Source organism: Pristis pectinata, chromosome 37 (assembly GCF_009764475.1).
Source record: "Pristis pectinata isolate sPriPec2 chromosome 37, sPriPec2.1.pri, whole genome shotgun sequence".
NCBI classification, from domain to species: Eukaryota; Metazoa; Chordata; class Chondrichthyes; order Rhinopristiformes; family Pristidae; genus Pristis; species Pristis pectinata.
In genome coordinates, this window is record NC_067440.1 from 6,992,967 (window position 1) to 7,007,877 (window position 14,911).

The 14,911-nt window shown below is 48.4% G+C and overlaps 1 protein-coding gene across 2 annotated transcripts in view; it reads right to left on the minus strand.

Moving 5' to 3' along the window:
• The window catches only part of neurl4 (neuralized E3 ubiquitin protein ligase 4), a 94,121-nt gene that overhangs the window by 16,139 nt on the left and 63,071 nt on the right, over nucleotides 1–14,911 (minus strand). For both annotated transcript variants that reach the window (XM_052044745.1, XM_052044746.1), the window contains exons 18-23: nucleotides 11,975–12,073; nucleotides 6,688–6,831; nucleotides 5,404–5,568; nucleotides 3,593–3,751; nucleotides 2,353–2,532; nucleotides 1,056–1,149 (exon numbers count right to left, since the gene is read on the minus strand). In XM_052044745.1, coding sequence (XP_051900705.1) covers nucleotides 1,056–1,149; nucleotides 2,353–2,532; nucleotides 3,593–3,751; nucleotides 5,404–5,568; nucleotides 6,688–6,831; nucleotides 11,975–12,073 — 841 coding nt within the window. The remainder of the gene's footprint in view (nucleotides 1–1,055; nucleotides 1,150–2,352; nucleotides 2,533–3,592; nucleotides 3,752–5,403; nucleotides 5,569–6,687; nucleotides 6,832–11,974; nucleotides 12,074–14,911) is intronic.

The following is a 14,911-nucleotide window of genomic DNA, read 5'->3' on the forward strand; positions in this document are numbered from 1 at the left end:
GTTTTGGGTCGAGACCCTTCATCAGGACACATTATTACTAGCTTGAAAAATGTAGGCGAGAATTTGCGTGGTCAGATTTCTGTAAGTCATTCATAATCCAGGGAGCCCTATACGTGATCATTATTACATCGCGGCTGGTACCACGTAACCGTGTGCTATCTAGATCACTACAGTGGCTCATACGAGAAAGCATTTCAGAAGGTCACAGAGAGATACAGCATGGAAACTAGCCTTTCGCAGCAACTGTCAATCACTCATTTACACTAATCCTATAATTAATCTTTTTTCTCCTCCCCAACTCCCCCCAGATTTGACCTCCACTCCCCTCACCCATCCGAGACATACTGCTCTCCACTCACTCCGCACCAATCCCATCCTCACCATCGACCCACAGACAAGGGTGGTGCCGTTGTACTCTGGCAGACTGACCTCTACCTTGGAGAAGCTACAGGCAGCTCTTGGACACCTGCTCCTACCTTTTCCTGGACCATGACCCCACCAACGATCGTCAGGCCACCGTCTCCCAGACCATCACGGATCTCATCACTTCAGGACATCTCCCCTCCACAGCCTCCAACCTGATAGTTCCCCAACCCCACACTGCCCGGTCCAGATGAAGGGTCTCGACCCGAAACGTCGACTGTCCATTTCCCTCCCCAGATGCTGCCTGACCCGCTGAAGTTTCTCCAGCATCTTGTTTGTTGCTCCAGATTCCAGCGTTTGCGGTCTCTTGTGTCTCCCGCCAGATTCTGCCACTCACCTACAAATCAGGGGGCAATTTACAGCAGCCCTTTAACCAACCAACCAACCCACACCTTTGGATTCACTGGAATGAAAACACTTTGGGACTCCCAGGTCACGAAAGACACTATATAATTGTAAAGATCTTTCTTTTTTTTGTCCTGGTGTCAGTAATGACCACTTTCACTTTTGGAGGGAGTCCAGATTCATAAGTAGCTTCTGCAGCCAATTCAAACCCCTGATAAGCTCAGGTTGCCGATGAGGTTCTCCCTCGTCAACCTCACTGGAGAGAAAGCAATGGGGTTCATACTCACCATCAACCACGTCAGCTTTCTCCACGTCACCCTGACAACGCAAGTGGCTGCCGTCACCTCCTGGGGCCATGATGTCATTGGTCACTATGGTAACCTGCCAGATTAAGACGCGTTAGTCCAGAGAATTAGACTAGGAGAACGATTTGGCAATTTTCACAAACTTGGGAGACTCAAGTCAAAAGTGGGCAGGAAGAAAACACAACATTTTAACCAAACTCAACATCGATCAAGTTTGAAGTTAAGTGTGGAGGGTTTTTAAAAGGTGAATAGATTGCAGATACTTTGATGATCTCCGTACATGGCAACTGCTCTGCCCAAAACCGCAAGCAATTGCAGGGTTGTGAACGCCACCCAGTCCATCACACAAACCAGCCTCCTTCCACCGACTCCGTCTAGACTTCCCGCTGCCTTGGGGAAGCAAGCAGCCAAGGACCCCTCCTGCTGTCCACGTGGAGGTTGTCCTTCCCCCCCCCACCCCCACCGCCCCGTGATCATCTGGGTTTTCGACACGTGCTCCAGTTTCCTTCCACACGCCAAGGACATGATAGTGGGTCAAACACACAATCTGCCGGAAGAACTCAGCGGGTCAAGCAGCATCCATGCGGAACGAAAGGAATTGTCCACGTTTTGGGTCAAGACCCTGCATCTGGAATTCCATTCCTCCTCCCACAGATGTTGCTCGACCCGCTGAGTTCCTCCAGCAGATTGTTTGTTGCTCCAGATACCAGCACCTGCAATCTTGTGCCTCCATGCTAGTGGGTTAATTGGCCGCTGTAAGTTGCTCCTCAGTGTAGGCAAGTGGCAAAAGATTCAAAGGGGAGTTGTTGGGACTAGGTTACAGGGAAATAATCGGAAGAATAGGACTGAGAGGAATGGCCCACATCATAACGAAACACGTATAAGACGGAAAGGGATTTGATCTATCGGAACTGTCTGAACAGAAGAGGTTGGTCCACTGAGACATCTTGAAATGGGAGAGAATGGAGAGGTTTAAATCAATGATACAGCAATAATGAGAGCTATTGAGCTGCCTGGATTTTAAAAGGAGAACGATTAGTCCATTGAACTCTTCCACAACGGGTGTGATTAGGCAAAAGGTTGGTCCACTGACACGTTATACAGAGAGGGTTGTGATCAGGGACAGTTCGTTGTCTTTAGGATGAGTGATTGGTCCACTTGCATATTATACAAAGGGACTGAATGAAGTAAAATGTTGGCCCAACGATATTTATCGTAACAGCTATTCATTCAGAGTACTTAACCGTAGGACTCCCCACGTTCCAGTAGAGACGCTCACCTGTTCACATTGACCGTATAGGTCGACGACTACGAAACAAGGGTTAGGGACATCTTGGGCAGCGACACCTTGGTCCATTCCGTTAACATACAGGTGCAGACTTTGTGTGTTGTCGACCAGGAGTCCAAGGACAGTCCCCTCCGGACACGTGTCCAGGTTGGGACCATAATTGTCACAAATCTAACCAAAATTGAAAAAAAGAAATGAGATTTTAAACCGTCTGCTCACAGACCTTTGCCATTTGATTCCACTCATGAAAAATAAGCAAACTGTTTCGGAGACAATTCTGGGAGGATGAGGAGGGGGAGTCACAGACGACACCAGGAGGAGAAGGGTGGGATTTAGAGATAATGGTGGGAGTGGGAGCAGGGGAGAGTGGGAGTTACAGAGGCTGGAAGGGAAGAATTGACAAAAATCCAGCAGGAATTGGATGTTGGAAATCTAAAATAAGAACAAAGAAATAGGCAGCATTTACGGAGAGACGGAGAGAGTTAACGTTTCAGGTTCAAAACCCTATGTCAGGACTGGGAGAGTGAGAAAAAAAGTTTAAGTTGCAGAGAAATATTAACCAAAAATTGGAAGATACTGATCTTAAAACGATTAAACGAAACATAGCAATGCAAAATAAATCTTCATTCGGGACAAGTTCAAGAAGCCAGATTGTGAAATTGTTTGTCTCCTAGAGAGAGTTTTAGGATGCATTTCACAGTGCAGGGACACTTATTCTTGTTTGCAGCTTGACCATTTGAGTTTTTGAACAATAAACTCATTTCATTGACAATCACCTCAATGTCTCCACTTAAGAACCCAGTATTTTAAGGATACAGACCGTCTCCAGGTTACGAACAGCTGACTTACAGACACCCTACATACGAACGAGCTCCCAAAAAGTATTATTAAATTCAAAAGCCTGACATACGTACACACGTCCGTCCCTACGAATAGCAGGACTAGTTTCCTCTCTCTACTTTTAGTAATTGTTCTTTCTTATCAGTCTTATGTGCTTTTGATAACATTTCAACATTGTGGAGGTATGGTTACCACAGAGAGATTTCTTGCGTATTTTCTGACTCATGGACAAAAATCGATTCATGGACATCTGTAAAAATGGAACCCGTTTATTACCTGGGGACGACCTGTAATCATCCAACACCCCTGACTGCAAGGCATGAACGCTGACTGCTAACAAAATGTGGTGAGTGATCCAGGGAAGCAGAACCGTGGGGAAACGCAACCTCACCTTTAAGGAATTATGAAACACAGAGCCTCGCTGGATCAGCCAAGCAGAACGTTTGATTGAGGAGGCAGTGCCTGGGAAATTAAACCGCTCAGGGCAATGGCCAATCACACCCAACGAGAGTGAGGAGGTCCACTGTGTATTTAAACGATCGATCCGAATCTGAGAAGTTACAAAAATGATGCAAAATTAATGATTTTCTGCACTCCACATGGCAAAGGGGCAGTGAGGACCAATTCAAATCAAGGCTTGGTCATTGGCAGTGAAACCATGTGGTAAATCAGATGGGCAGGCACTGTAGTGTAGCGGTTAGCGTAATGCTATTGCAGCGCCAGCGACAAAGGTTCAATTCCGGCCGCTGTTTGTAAGGAGTTTCCCAATCCCCCACATTCCCAATTCCAGCCACACGCCCCCCTCCCCTCCACAACCACCCCCCCCCCCACCCCCAGTGCCAGCACCCACAGTAATACACAATCCACGGATAGTAAATCAGTGGATAACGAGGACTTAGAGTACAACAGGCAGGCACGGTAGTGTAGCAGTTAGCATGACGCTATTACATCGCCAGCGACCCGAGTTCAATTGCGGCTGCTGTCTGTAAGGAGTTTGTACGTTCTCCCCGTGTCTGTGTGGGTTTCCTCCGGGTGCTCCGGTTTCCTCCCACATTCCAAAGATGTACAGGTTAGGAAGTTGCGGGCATGCTATGTTGGTGCCGGAAATGTGGCGACACTTGCGGGCTGTCCCCAGAGCACTCTACGCATAAGATGCATTTCACTGTGTGTTTCAATGTACATACAGTATGACTAATAAAGATATCTTAAATGGAGCCGCTGTTTAACATCATTCGACACATGGCATGTCCTTTTTTTAAATATTTGTTCAAGGGATGTGGGCTTTGCAGGCTGAGCCAGTTGAGGTCTATTCCAGGTTGCTATGGGAAGGGTGGAGATCACTGGAGTCCTGATGGAGATTTTTGCCTTGTTGCCCTCAAGAAGGTGGTGGTGAGCTGTGTTCATGAACCGCTGCAGTCCAGGGCGTTTTAGTGGTTTATTACAACTAGATGGCTTTGCTGGGCCATTTCAGAGGTGCAATGAAGAGTCAACCACTGCACAGTCAGGTGTGGACCAGATCGGGTATGATAGTACATTAGCAAACCAAATGACGAGAGTGCGTCCCCTTAGGGACTAATCCATGTCTGGAGCCAGGGTTGATAAATCCCCAGAGCCAGATGAGATGTATCCCAGGTTGCAGATCCATCGCAGGTTACCATGGGAAGGGTAAGGGTGGAGATAGCTGGGTCTTTACAACAGTTGACTATGGTTTTCATGGTCATCATTAAACTTTTAAATTCCTTTATTAGTTATCACCATCTGCCGTAACGGGATTTGAACCCAGTGAGATTAGATACCCATTTGCCCTGGGTATCCAATCCAGTGGTAATCCCACTGCGCCATCGCCTCCTCCACGACATGCGGCACACCACTGAAGGACTGAAGGCTGGTGTTACGGAGGAGAAGAGCTTCATCACAGCTGGGACCAAGATGGAGAAGTTGACTCTGGAATGAGGTGGAAAAAATGGCACTGGGTGGCCCACTTCCATGCTGCACGTCTCCATGACTACCGTAAATGGCATGCCTGATGGTCAGTGCAGACTTGTGGGCCGAAGGGCCTGTTTCCATGCTGTATGGGACTGTGTGATAGCATAGACACCCCCCTGCCCCCTCATGCTAGGACACTGCTCATTTATGGCCAACAGCTTGTCAACAAGGCAACATGGGGTGCATGTCCACCCATTTGCCCCAGCCCCACCATACCTGAAAAAGCAGTTGCCTGGGTAACGGCTGTGCAGATGCCACCACACCCTGGTTGTAGCTGGCTACCCGGGTGGCGGTGTGCCCATCGTTGGACAGCAGTATGTTCCTGCCATGATTCTCCATGAACTCTATGGTTGCCATGAACACTGATGCCTCGTTCTCACACTGAAAGAGAAAGAACAACCATTTGTTTAGGTATGTGGAACTATTCTTGCAGAATAAGATAGAGAAGAATAACTTACACACATCCCCACTTCCCAACCGTCCCATCCTAAATCTGAATAGGCATGTTCTACCTTTTTTTGTGGGGATGGGGTGAAGTGGATTTAGGGCTTGAGATCTTTTCAGGAATGTTGGGGCCAGGGAAATAAAATAATTCACTGGTCTCATTTAAAGTATTGTATACTCCCAAGTCAGGGACAGCAGGGGTTAGACACAGAGTGAAGCTCCCTCTACACTGTCCCATCACACACTCCCAGGGTCAGACACAGAGTGAAGTTCCCTGTACACTATCCCATCACACACTCCCAGAGCAGGGAAAGCACAGGTTAGATACAGAGTGAAGCTCCCTCTACACTGTCCCATCACACACTCCCAGGGGTCAGACACAGAGTGAAGCTCCTGGGTTGCTATGGGAAGGGTGGAGATAGCTGGGGCCTTGACAGAGGTTTTTGCATCGTCTTTAGCCATAGGCGATGTGCCCGAGGGATAGCTAATGCTGCTCCTTTACTTGAGGAGGACAGCAGGGATGAGACAGGCAGGTACAGGCTGGTGAGCCTTACATCAGAGGTGGGGACATCATTGGAGAAAATTCTAAATTTATGTACATTTGGAAGGCCAAGGGCTGATCAGAGATAGACAGCAGGAATTCCTGTTAACCACAGCACATATCTGAATTCCAGTAAACCTGTCTATTCTAGTTCTAGTCTAAGCACAGGAATACCTCAGTGTAACACTGATGCTGATATACAACAGAAATGAGGCCCTGGATTTTAAGTTTCCTCTATGGCAAATGGTTGGTCTGAGGAGCTGGGGGTCACCTCACAAGCCTCAGGGCTAAGTGAGGCAGGGTTCTTGCCCCCAGTCCATCATCCACAGACCCTGCGCTGGCATGTCTGGCGAGGGCAATATGTTTCCTCCATGATAGAAAAGTGCACCGACTGGAAACTGGAACAGTGGGCTCTCAGAGTAGAGCATTGGAGGGCGATCCAAAGCTCACATAACTACACCCAAGTGAGAGTCAGTGGCTTTGTGGTAGGAAAGCAGAACATATCCTTTCCTTACAGGGCTCGGATCTTCCTCCTCTTCGCTGCAGCTGCCCGACGACATCGAGGGCGGTTTGGTGCTCTCGGTCTCTTCCAGGGTGCTGGAGCTCACGATGGACACCGACACAACCTTCCCGTACAGGTCCACGACTGCGAAAACATTCTAGTGAGGCAAAGACAGTAGGAAACAGCAATTGGTATTGGTTTATTATTGTCACTTGTACCGAGGTACAGTGAAAAACTTGTCTTGCATACCGATCGTACAGGTCAATTCATTACACAGTGCAGTTACATTGGATTAGTACAGAGTGCATTGATGCAGTACAGGTAAAAACAATAACAGTACAGAGTAAAGTGTCACAGCTACAGAGAAAGTGCAAGGTCACAACAAGGGAGGCTGGTGTCCGTGATGCGCTGAGCTGTGTCCGTAACTCTCTGCTGTTCCTTGCAATCAGTCGCAACCCCCAGACTCTGTAGTTTTTGGGAAAAGAAATGGTTGCTTGATAGTCAGCATGGACTCAGTGGGCCAAAGGACCTGTTTCCATGCTGTCTCTCTCTGACTCCAGGTCACACAGTTAGATCAAGACCACAGCATTCGACCCCAATGGTTTGTGCTGGCACTTATGCCCCAGATCAGTGCCCCGTGCACCTCACAACATCTCACCCAACAAGTATGAGCCGTTTCCCCTTTATTGCTTACTCTATCCACCTTCATCTTGCATGCATCCTGCTGTCCACCTCAGCTACTCCGTGGTTCCACATTCCCAGGCATTGCACTTTGTCTACTTGCAACTGTAACAATACATTCTGCATTCTGTTTTCTTTTTATTCCCTCCAGTAATTACACATGGCATGATCTGTCTGATTTGCACGCAAACAAAAGCTTATCACTGCTTCTCATAACATGAGGATAGGTTGAGCGAGCTAGGGCTCTTCTCTTTGGAGAGGAGGAGGATGAGAGGTGACTTGATAGAGGTGTACAAGATGATAAGAGGCATAGATCGAGTGGACAGTCAGAGGCTTTTTCCCAGGGCGACAATGGCTAACACGAGGGGACATCATTTTAAGGAGATTGGAGGAAGGTATAAGGGGGATGTCAGGGGTAAGTTTTTTTTTACACAGAGAGTGGTGGGTGCGTGGAACGCACTGCCGGCAGAGGTTGTGGGGGCAGATACATTAGGGACATTTAAGAGACTCTTATATAGACATGTGAATGATAGAGAAATGGGGGGCTATGTGGGAGGGAAGGGTTAGATAGAGCCGGATAAAATGTCGGCACAAAATTGTGGGCCAAAAGGGCCTGTACTGTGCTGTTATGTTCTATGTCATAATATAAAAATCAATACCAATCACACTCTGGGTAAAGGAGTTTTTAAACCAACATTACATTTAATGATTCATGTTAATCTAAATATAGGCTTACATAAATAGTTACATAAAATATGCCAGAAGACATTATATTGTATTGAGCTATAAGATTTAAAATAAAACACGGCTCACCAGTTATCCCAAGACAGAGGGACAGGTGGGGAAGAAAAAAAGGCAACCCCTCCAAACGTTTAAAGGAGATGTGTGGGACAAGTGTTTTTCTCTTTACAGAGAGGGGGTGTGTGAGGGAGAGGGGGGGTGTGTGAGGGAGAGGGGGGGTGTGTGAGGGAGAGGGGGGGTGTGTGAGGGAGAGGGGGGGTGTGTGAGGGAGAGGGGGGGTGTGTGAGGGAGAGGGGGGGTGTGTGAGGGAGAGGGGGGGTGTGTGAGGGAGAGGGGGGGTGTGTGAGGGAGAGGGGGGGTGTGTGAGGGAGAGGGGGGGTGTGTGAGGGAGAGGGGGGGTGTGAGGGAGAGAGGGGGGTGTGAGGGAGAGAGGGGGGTGTGAGGGAGAGAGGGGGGTGTGAGGGTGAGAGACAGAGGGGGGGTGAGAGACAGAGGGGGGGTGAGAGACAGAGGGGGGGTGAGAGACAGAGGGGGGGTGAGAGACAGAGGGGGGGTGAGAGACAGAGGGGGGGTGAGAGACAGAGGGGGGGTGAGAGACAGAGGGGGGGTGAGAGACAGAGGGGGGGTGAGAGAGAGAGAGAGAGAGAGACAGAGGGGGGGTGAGAGACAGAGGGGGGGTGAGAGACAGAGGGGGGGTGAGAGAGAGAGAGAGAGATGAGAGAGAGATGGGTAGGTGCATGGAGCGCACATCCGGGGCGGAGGTAGTGGAAGCAGATACAATGGTGGCATTTGACAGGCATTTAGACAGACATGAACAGGCAGGGAATGGAGGGATATGGATTGCGTGCAGGCAGATGGGAGTAGTTTAATTTGGCATCATGGTTGACACAGACATTGTGGCCAGAGGACCTGTTTTATGTTCTTAGAAATTTCTTAATGATGATTGAAAATAGAAAGATATTAAAACCACAGATAATGAACAATCTAAATGCTCCACATCAGGATCAGTAAAACCAGCCAGAGTACAGAGAACTGGGCAATTTATCTTGTCAATCACACTGGGATTGATTTTGTGCCCGTGACTACACAATCATTCTCCACTCCCTGCCTCGTACCAAAGGAGTCACCTACTTTCAGTTATAGGTCTCATTTGCTTTGGGTAAAGAGAACGTAGAACAGCACAGGAGCAGGTTCTTTGGCCCACCACATCTGTGCTGACCACGATACCAATCCCAACTAATCCCCATCCTTCCTGCAGGTCATCTCTATCCTTCCAACTCTTGCCTGTTCGTGTGTCTGTCTAAGTGCCTGTGAAATACCACCATGGCTTCTGCTTTCACCACTTCCCCCCGCAGCGCGTTTCAGGCACAAAAAGAGGAAGTCATTTTGCCATCGAGTCCAACAGCTCAGGAGAAGGCCCTTCGGCCCACCTCCTCCGTACTGACTGCCAAGCTCTCATCCCATTTACCAGCACTTGGTCCGAGGCTTTCCATCCTTGGCAATTCGAGTGCTTGTGCAGATAGTTTTTAAAATGTCAGAGTCTCTGGCTCCAGCACCTTCTGGGGCAGTGCATTCCAGACTGCTACCATCCTCTGGGTGAAAGGAGTTCTTCCTCAGATCCCCTCTAACCCTCTTCCTTCTCACCTTAACTATTAACACCTTAACCTTATACATTACTGGTGGGGGGGGGACGGGAGATTTCGATCAATCCCTTCATTGTTGTATAACTCCACCTCTCTCCTCTGCTCCAAGTAAAACAAACCCAGCCTACCCAGTCTCTAGTCATAATTGAAACGCTCCATCCCAGGCAACGTCCTGGTTTGCTCCTTAAATAGATTTAAGATATCTTTATTAGTCACATGTACATCAAAACACACAGTGTCTGCGTGAGTTTCCTCCAGGTGCTCCGGTTTCCTCCCACGTTCCAAAGACATACGGGTTAGGAAGTCGTGGGCGTGCTACGTTGGCGCCGGAAGCGTGGCGACAATTGCGGGCTGCCCCCAGAACACTCTACGCAAATGATGCATTTCACTGTGTGTTTCTTTTGCAGAGAGTGTTCTGGGGGCAGCCCGCAAGTGTTGCCACGCTTCCAGCGCCAACGTAGCACGCCCACGACTTCCTAACCCGTATGTCTTTGGAACGTGGGAGGAAACTGGAGCAGCCGGAGGAAACCCACGCAGACACGGGGAGAACGTACAAACTCCTTACAGACAGCGGCCGGAATTGAACCCAGGTCGCTGACGCAGTAATAGTGTTATGCTAACCGCTACATGCCTGCCTGTTGTCCTCTAAGTCCTCGTTATCCACTGATTTACTACCTGTAGATTGTGTATTACTGGAAGTGCTGGCACGGGGGGCGGGGTGGCTGGAATTGGGAATGTGGGGGGTTGGGAAGATCGGGAACGTGGGTGAATTTGGGGCAGCTGTGCAGCCAAAACCAAGGTCTGGAGTGTTTGCCTGTTTCAGCTTGTTTCGACAAGCCCAAGTTTATGGTGGATGGTCACAGTCTCTTCCCCAGGGTAGGGCAGTCTAAAACTAAAGTATGTAGGTTTAAGGTTAGAGGGGAAAAATTTAAGGGGAAACTAAGGGGCAATTTTTTCCCACACAGACGGTAGTGGGTATATGGAAAGAGTTGCCATAGGAGGTGATAGAGGTGGGTACAATTCCGACGTTTAAAAAACATTTAAGCAGGTATATGGATATGATGGACTTGGAGGATGTGGGCTAAACACAGGCAAATGGGATTACCTTAGATAGGCACCTTGGTTGGCAATCAAAGGGGCCAAAACACACAAAGCACTGGAGGAACTCAGTGGGTCGGGCAACATCTATAGAGGGAAATGGTCTATCGATGTTGCAGGTGGAGACCCTTCACCAGCCCAGATGAAAGATCTCAACCCAAAACATCGACTGTCCATTTCCCTCCATGGATGCAGCCTGACCTGCCGGGTTCCTCCAGCGCTTTGTGCGTTGGTCGACATGGATGAGTTGGGCTGAAGGGCCTGCTTCCGTGCTGTATGGATCTATTTAATGGAATTTTAATATAACCCATCTTCCTAACCTAATTCTTTCAGCAACAGGATCCAGGTGATCTGCCCACCCCACCCTCATTGGCTAATATATCATCCCTAAAGTTTGGTGGGCAGAACTGAACACTAGACGGAATCTAACTATCTCTCTGTACAACCATAACCATTACACACAACCCTTTGTAATTCAAAATCAAAGAAATAAACTGCAGCTGCTGGAAATCTGACATAAAAACAAAATTTGGGAGACACTCAACAGGTCAGGCAGTGTCTGTGGACAGAGAAGCAGTTACCGTTCCATGTTGAAGACCACCTGAGACGAGAGTCTGCATCCTTTTGTTTCCTGCAGTGAATTAGACTCAAAGATCCCCACCATCTGGGCCATGCCATCTTCTCGCAGCTCCCATCAGGCAGGAGGTATAGAAGCCTGAAGTCCCCACACCACCAGGTTCAGGGACAGCTACTTCCCTTCAATCATTCGGTTCTTGAACCAACCTGCACAACCCTAATCACTACCTCAATAATAGCAACCCTACGACCAACTTGATCAATGGACTATGGATTTTTTTTGTTCTATTTGTTTCTTTAAAAATTGTGTATAATTTATGCATTTCTTGTGAATGCTGCTTATCTGATGCCATGTGCCTGTGATGCTACTGCAAGTAAGTTTTTCATTGCACCTGTGCATGTGACAATAAACTCACCTTTGATTAACCAACAGATCTCTGTGCACCAGCATGGTTCTTGCTGTTCCAACAACTGAAAGATACCTCTGCCCACTTAGCCACAAGTGAAGGACCTTGCACCCTGCTGCCCATCCTCCCCTTGGCTCTCGGTTGACCAGCCTACCTTGGCAATGCCGGCCGCCGCCACACCCATGTCCTCTCCGTCGACAAAGATGTGCATGGTGTCGTCGCTGCCCCGCTTCACACCAACTCGGTTTCCTACCTGTGGAGAAAAAAGCACGGCGTAAGAGTGGTGGGTGCCGTACAATGCTTTGTTGTTTGTGATATATAAATGCTTCAGACGAAAATGTTGATTAGCAAGTTTGCGGATGACACATAATTGGTGGAAGTGTGGATAGTGAAGGCAGCTGTTGAAGGACAGTAAGATATGGGCAGAGAAATGGCAGATGGGTTTAATCCATTGTCGCCTTTTAGGAGGTCAATTATAAGGCAAAAGCATACATTAAGTGGTAGGACCCTTTGGAGCATTGATGTACAGAGGGATCTTGGGGTCCAAGTCCACAGCTCCCTGAAAGTAGCCACACAAGTGGATAGGGTGGTAAAGAAGGCGTACGGCACGCTTGCCTTTATCGGTTGGGGCATTGAGTACAAGAGTCAGGAAGTCACGTTGCAGCTGTATAAAACTTTGGTTAGGCTGCATTTGGAGTATTGTGTGCCATTCTGGTCACCCCCATTACAGGAAGGACGTGGAGGCTTTGGAAAGGGTGCAGAAGAGGTTCACCAGGATGCTGCCTGGATTGGAGAGTATTAGGTTGGAGAGGGTGGACAAAATTGGATTGTTTTCTCTGAGGCTGAGGGACGACCTGATAAAAGAAGATAAAAGAGGCACTGATAGGGTGTGCTCTGCATTCTATTAATGCTTTTCCCTTTGTACTACCTTGATGCACTTTTGTTTGGAACGATGTCTGGACGGCATGCAAAAGTTTTCCACTGTATCTCAGTCCATGTGACAATAATAAACCAAGTACCAGACAGTCGGAATCTTTTTTCACAGGGTGCAAATGTCAAATATCAGAGGCATAGGTTTAAGGTGAGAGGTAGAAAGTTTAAAGGAGATTCATGAGGCCTTTATACACATACACATACACACACACACACACACGGTCATGGGTGCCTGGAATGCACTACCTAGAAAGGTGGTTGAAGCAGATACGATAGCAATGTTTAGAGGCATTTAGACACATGAACAGGCAGGGGATGGAAGGATATAGACCTGGTGCAGGCAGATGGGATTAGATTGACATTACGGTCAGCACAGACACGGTGGGTTGAAGGGCCCGTTCCTGTGCTGCACCTCTGTTTGTCCCAACTTTCACCATCTCTTGCACGAGCTGATCAAATGACCAAGCTCCATGTGAACCAAGGCAGCTATCCCACCATTGCGGGGAAGAGCATCTCAGCTGGGTGTACGCTATCTCAACAGCTCCCTCATCGTGGAGGAGCCTGATGCAAGGGAGTGAGGAGAGCAGGGAGCCTTAGCACAAACTTTTGCTCCCCCCACCAACATGTCCTCTGCAGAGATCCACAAACCCTTCGTGGGTCAGGCAGTGCGGGAAGGGGGGGTGGAGGTTGCTTTTGATCCATTTGGCTCAATGCCACTGTCTGCTGCTTTCCAACACAAGGGCAGGCACGGTAATGTAGAGGTCAGTGTAACGCTATTACAGCACCAGCGACCCGGGTTCAATTCCCACCGCTGTCTGTAAGGAGTTTGTATGTTCTCCCTGTGTGTCTGCGTGGGTTTCCTCCGGGTGCTCCGGTTTCCTCCCACATTCCAAAGACGTACAGGTTAGGAAGTTGTGGGCGTGCTATGTTGGCGCCAGAAATGTGGCGAAACTTGCGGGCTGCCCCCAGAACACTCTACGCAAAAGATGCATTTCACTGTGTGTTTCGATGTACATGTGACTATTAAAGATATATCATCTTATCTTAACATATCACACACTCTGCCTTAAGATGAGGAGCTTAGTGCTCACTTGGTAGATCTACCGTTGCCCTGGAACCAGGGACGTCCCACAGTTCTCCCTGCCAATGAAGCAGAGCGAAAGCTTGGGCACTATTGTGATGGGGGAATTGCTGTAACCTTTTAGAACATGGAACATAGAACACTACAGCACAGTACAGGCCCTTCGGACCACAACGTTGTGCTGACATTTTATCCTGCTCCAAGTTCTATCTATCTCTTCCCTCCCACATAGCCCTCCATTTCTCTACCATTCATGTGTCTAAGACTCTCTTAAATGTCCCTAATGTATCTGACCCACAACCTCTGCCAGCAGTGCGTTCCACGCACCGACCACTCTCTGTGTAAAAAAAACTTACCTCGACATCCCCCCTATACCTGCCTCCAATCACCTTAAAATTATGTCCCCTCGTGTTAGCCATGTACTTTATTCCTAACATATACAGCTATGAGGCGAGACTGGAGAGGCTGGGCCCTGTCTCCCCGGGGCAGCGGAGGCCAAGAGGGGAAGTGATTGAGGTATATGAAATTATGAGCAGTACAGGTAGGGCAGACTGCAGGAAACATCCCCATGTCAGAGGTAGATAAAAATATCAGAATCACATTTCATGCATAAAATTATGAGAGGCATAGATAGAGTAGACAGGTTCACCCCACCCTTTTATTCTGGCTTCAGCCCTCTTTCTTTCCAGTCCTGATGAAGGGTCTCGGCCAGAAACATCAACTGTTCATTCCCCTGCACGGATGCTGCCTGACCTGCTGAGTTCCTCCAGCATTTTGTATGTGTTGCTAGAGTAGACAGCAGGTATCTTTTTCCCCCAGGGTCGAAATGTCTAATACTAGAGGGCATGCATTTAAGGTGAGAGGGGGAAAGTTCACAGGAGATGTGTGGGGGGCAGGTTTTTATTTAAAACACAGAGTGGTGGGTGCCTGGAATGTGCTGCCAGGGGTGGTGGTGGTGGCAGATACAAAAGAGGCATTTTAGAGGCTCTTAGACAGGCACATGATTATTCAGAGAATGGAGGGATATGGACATTGTGTAGGTAGAAGGAATGAGGTGTCATTAGCTTAATTAGTTCA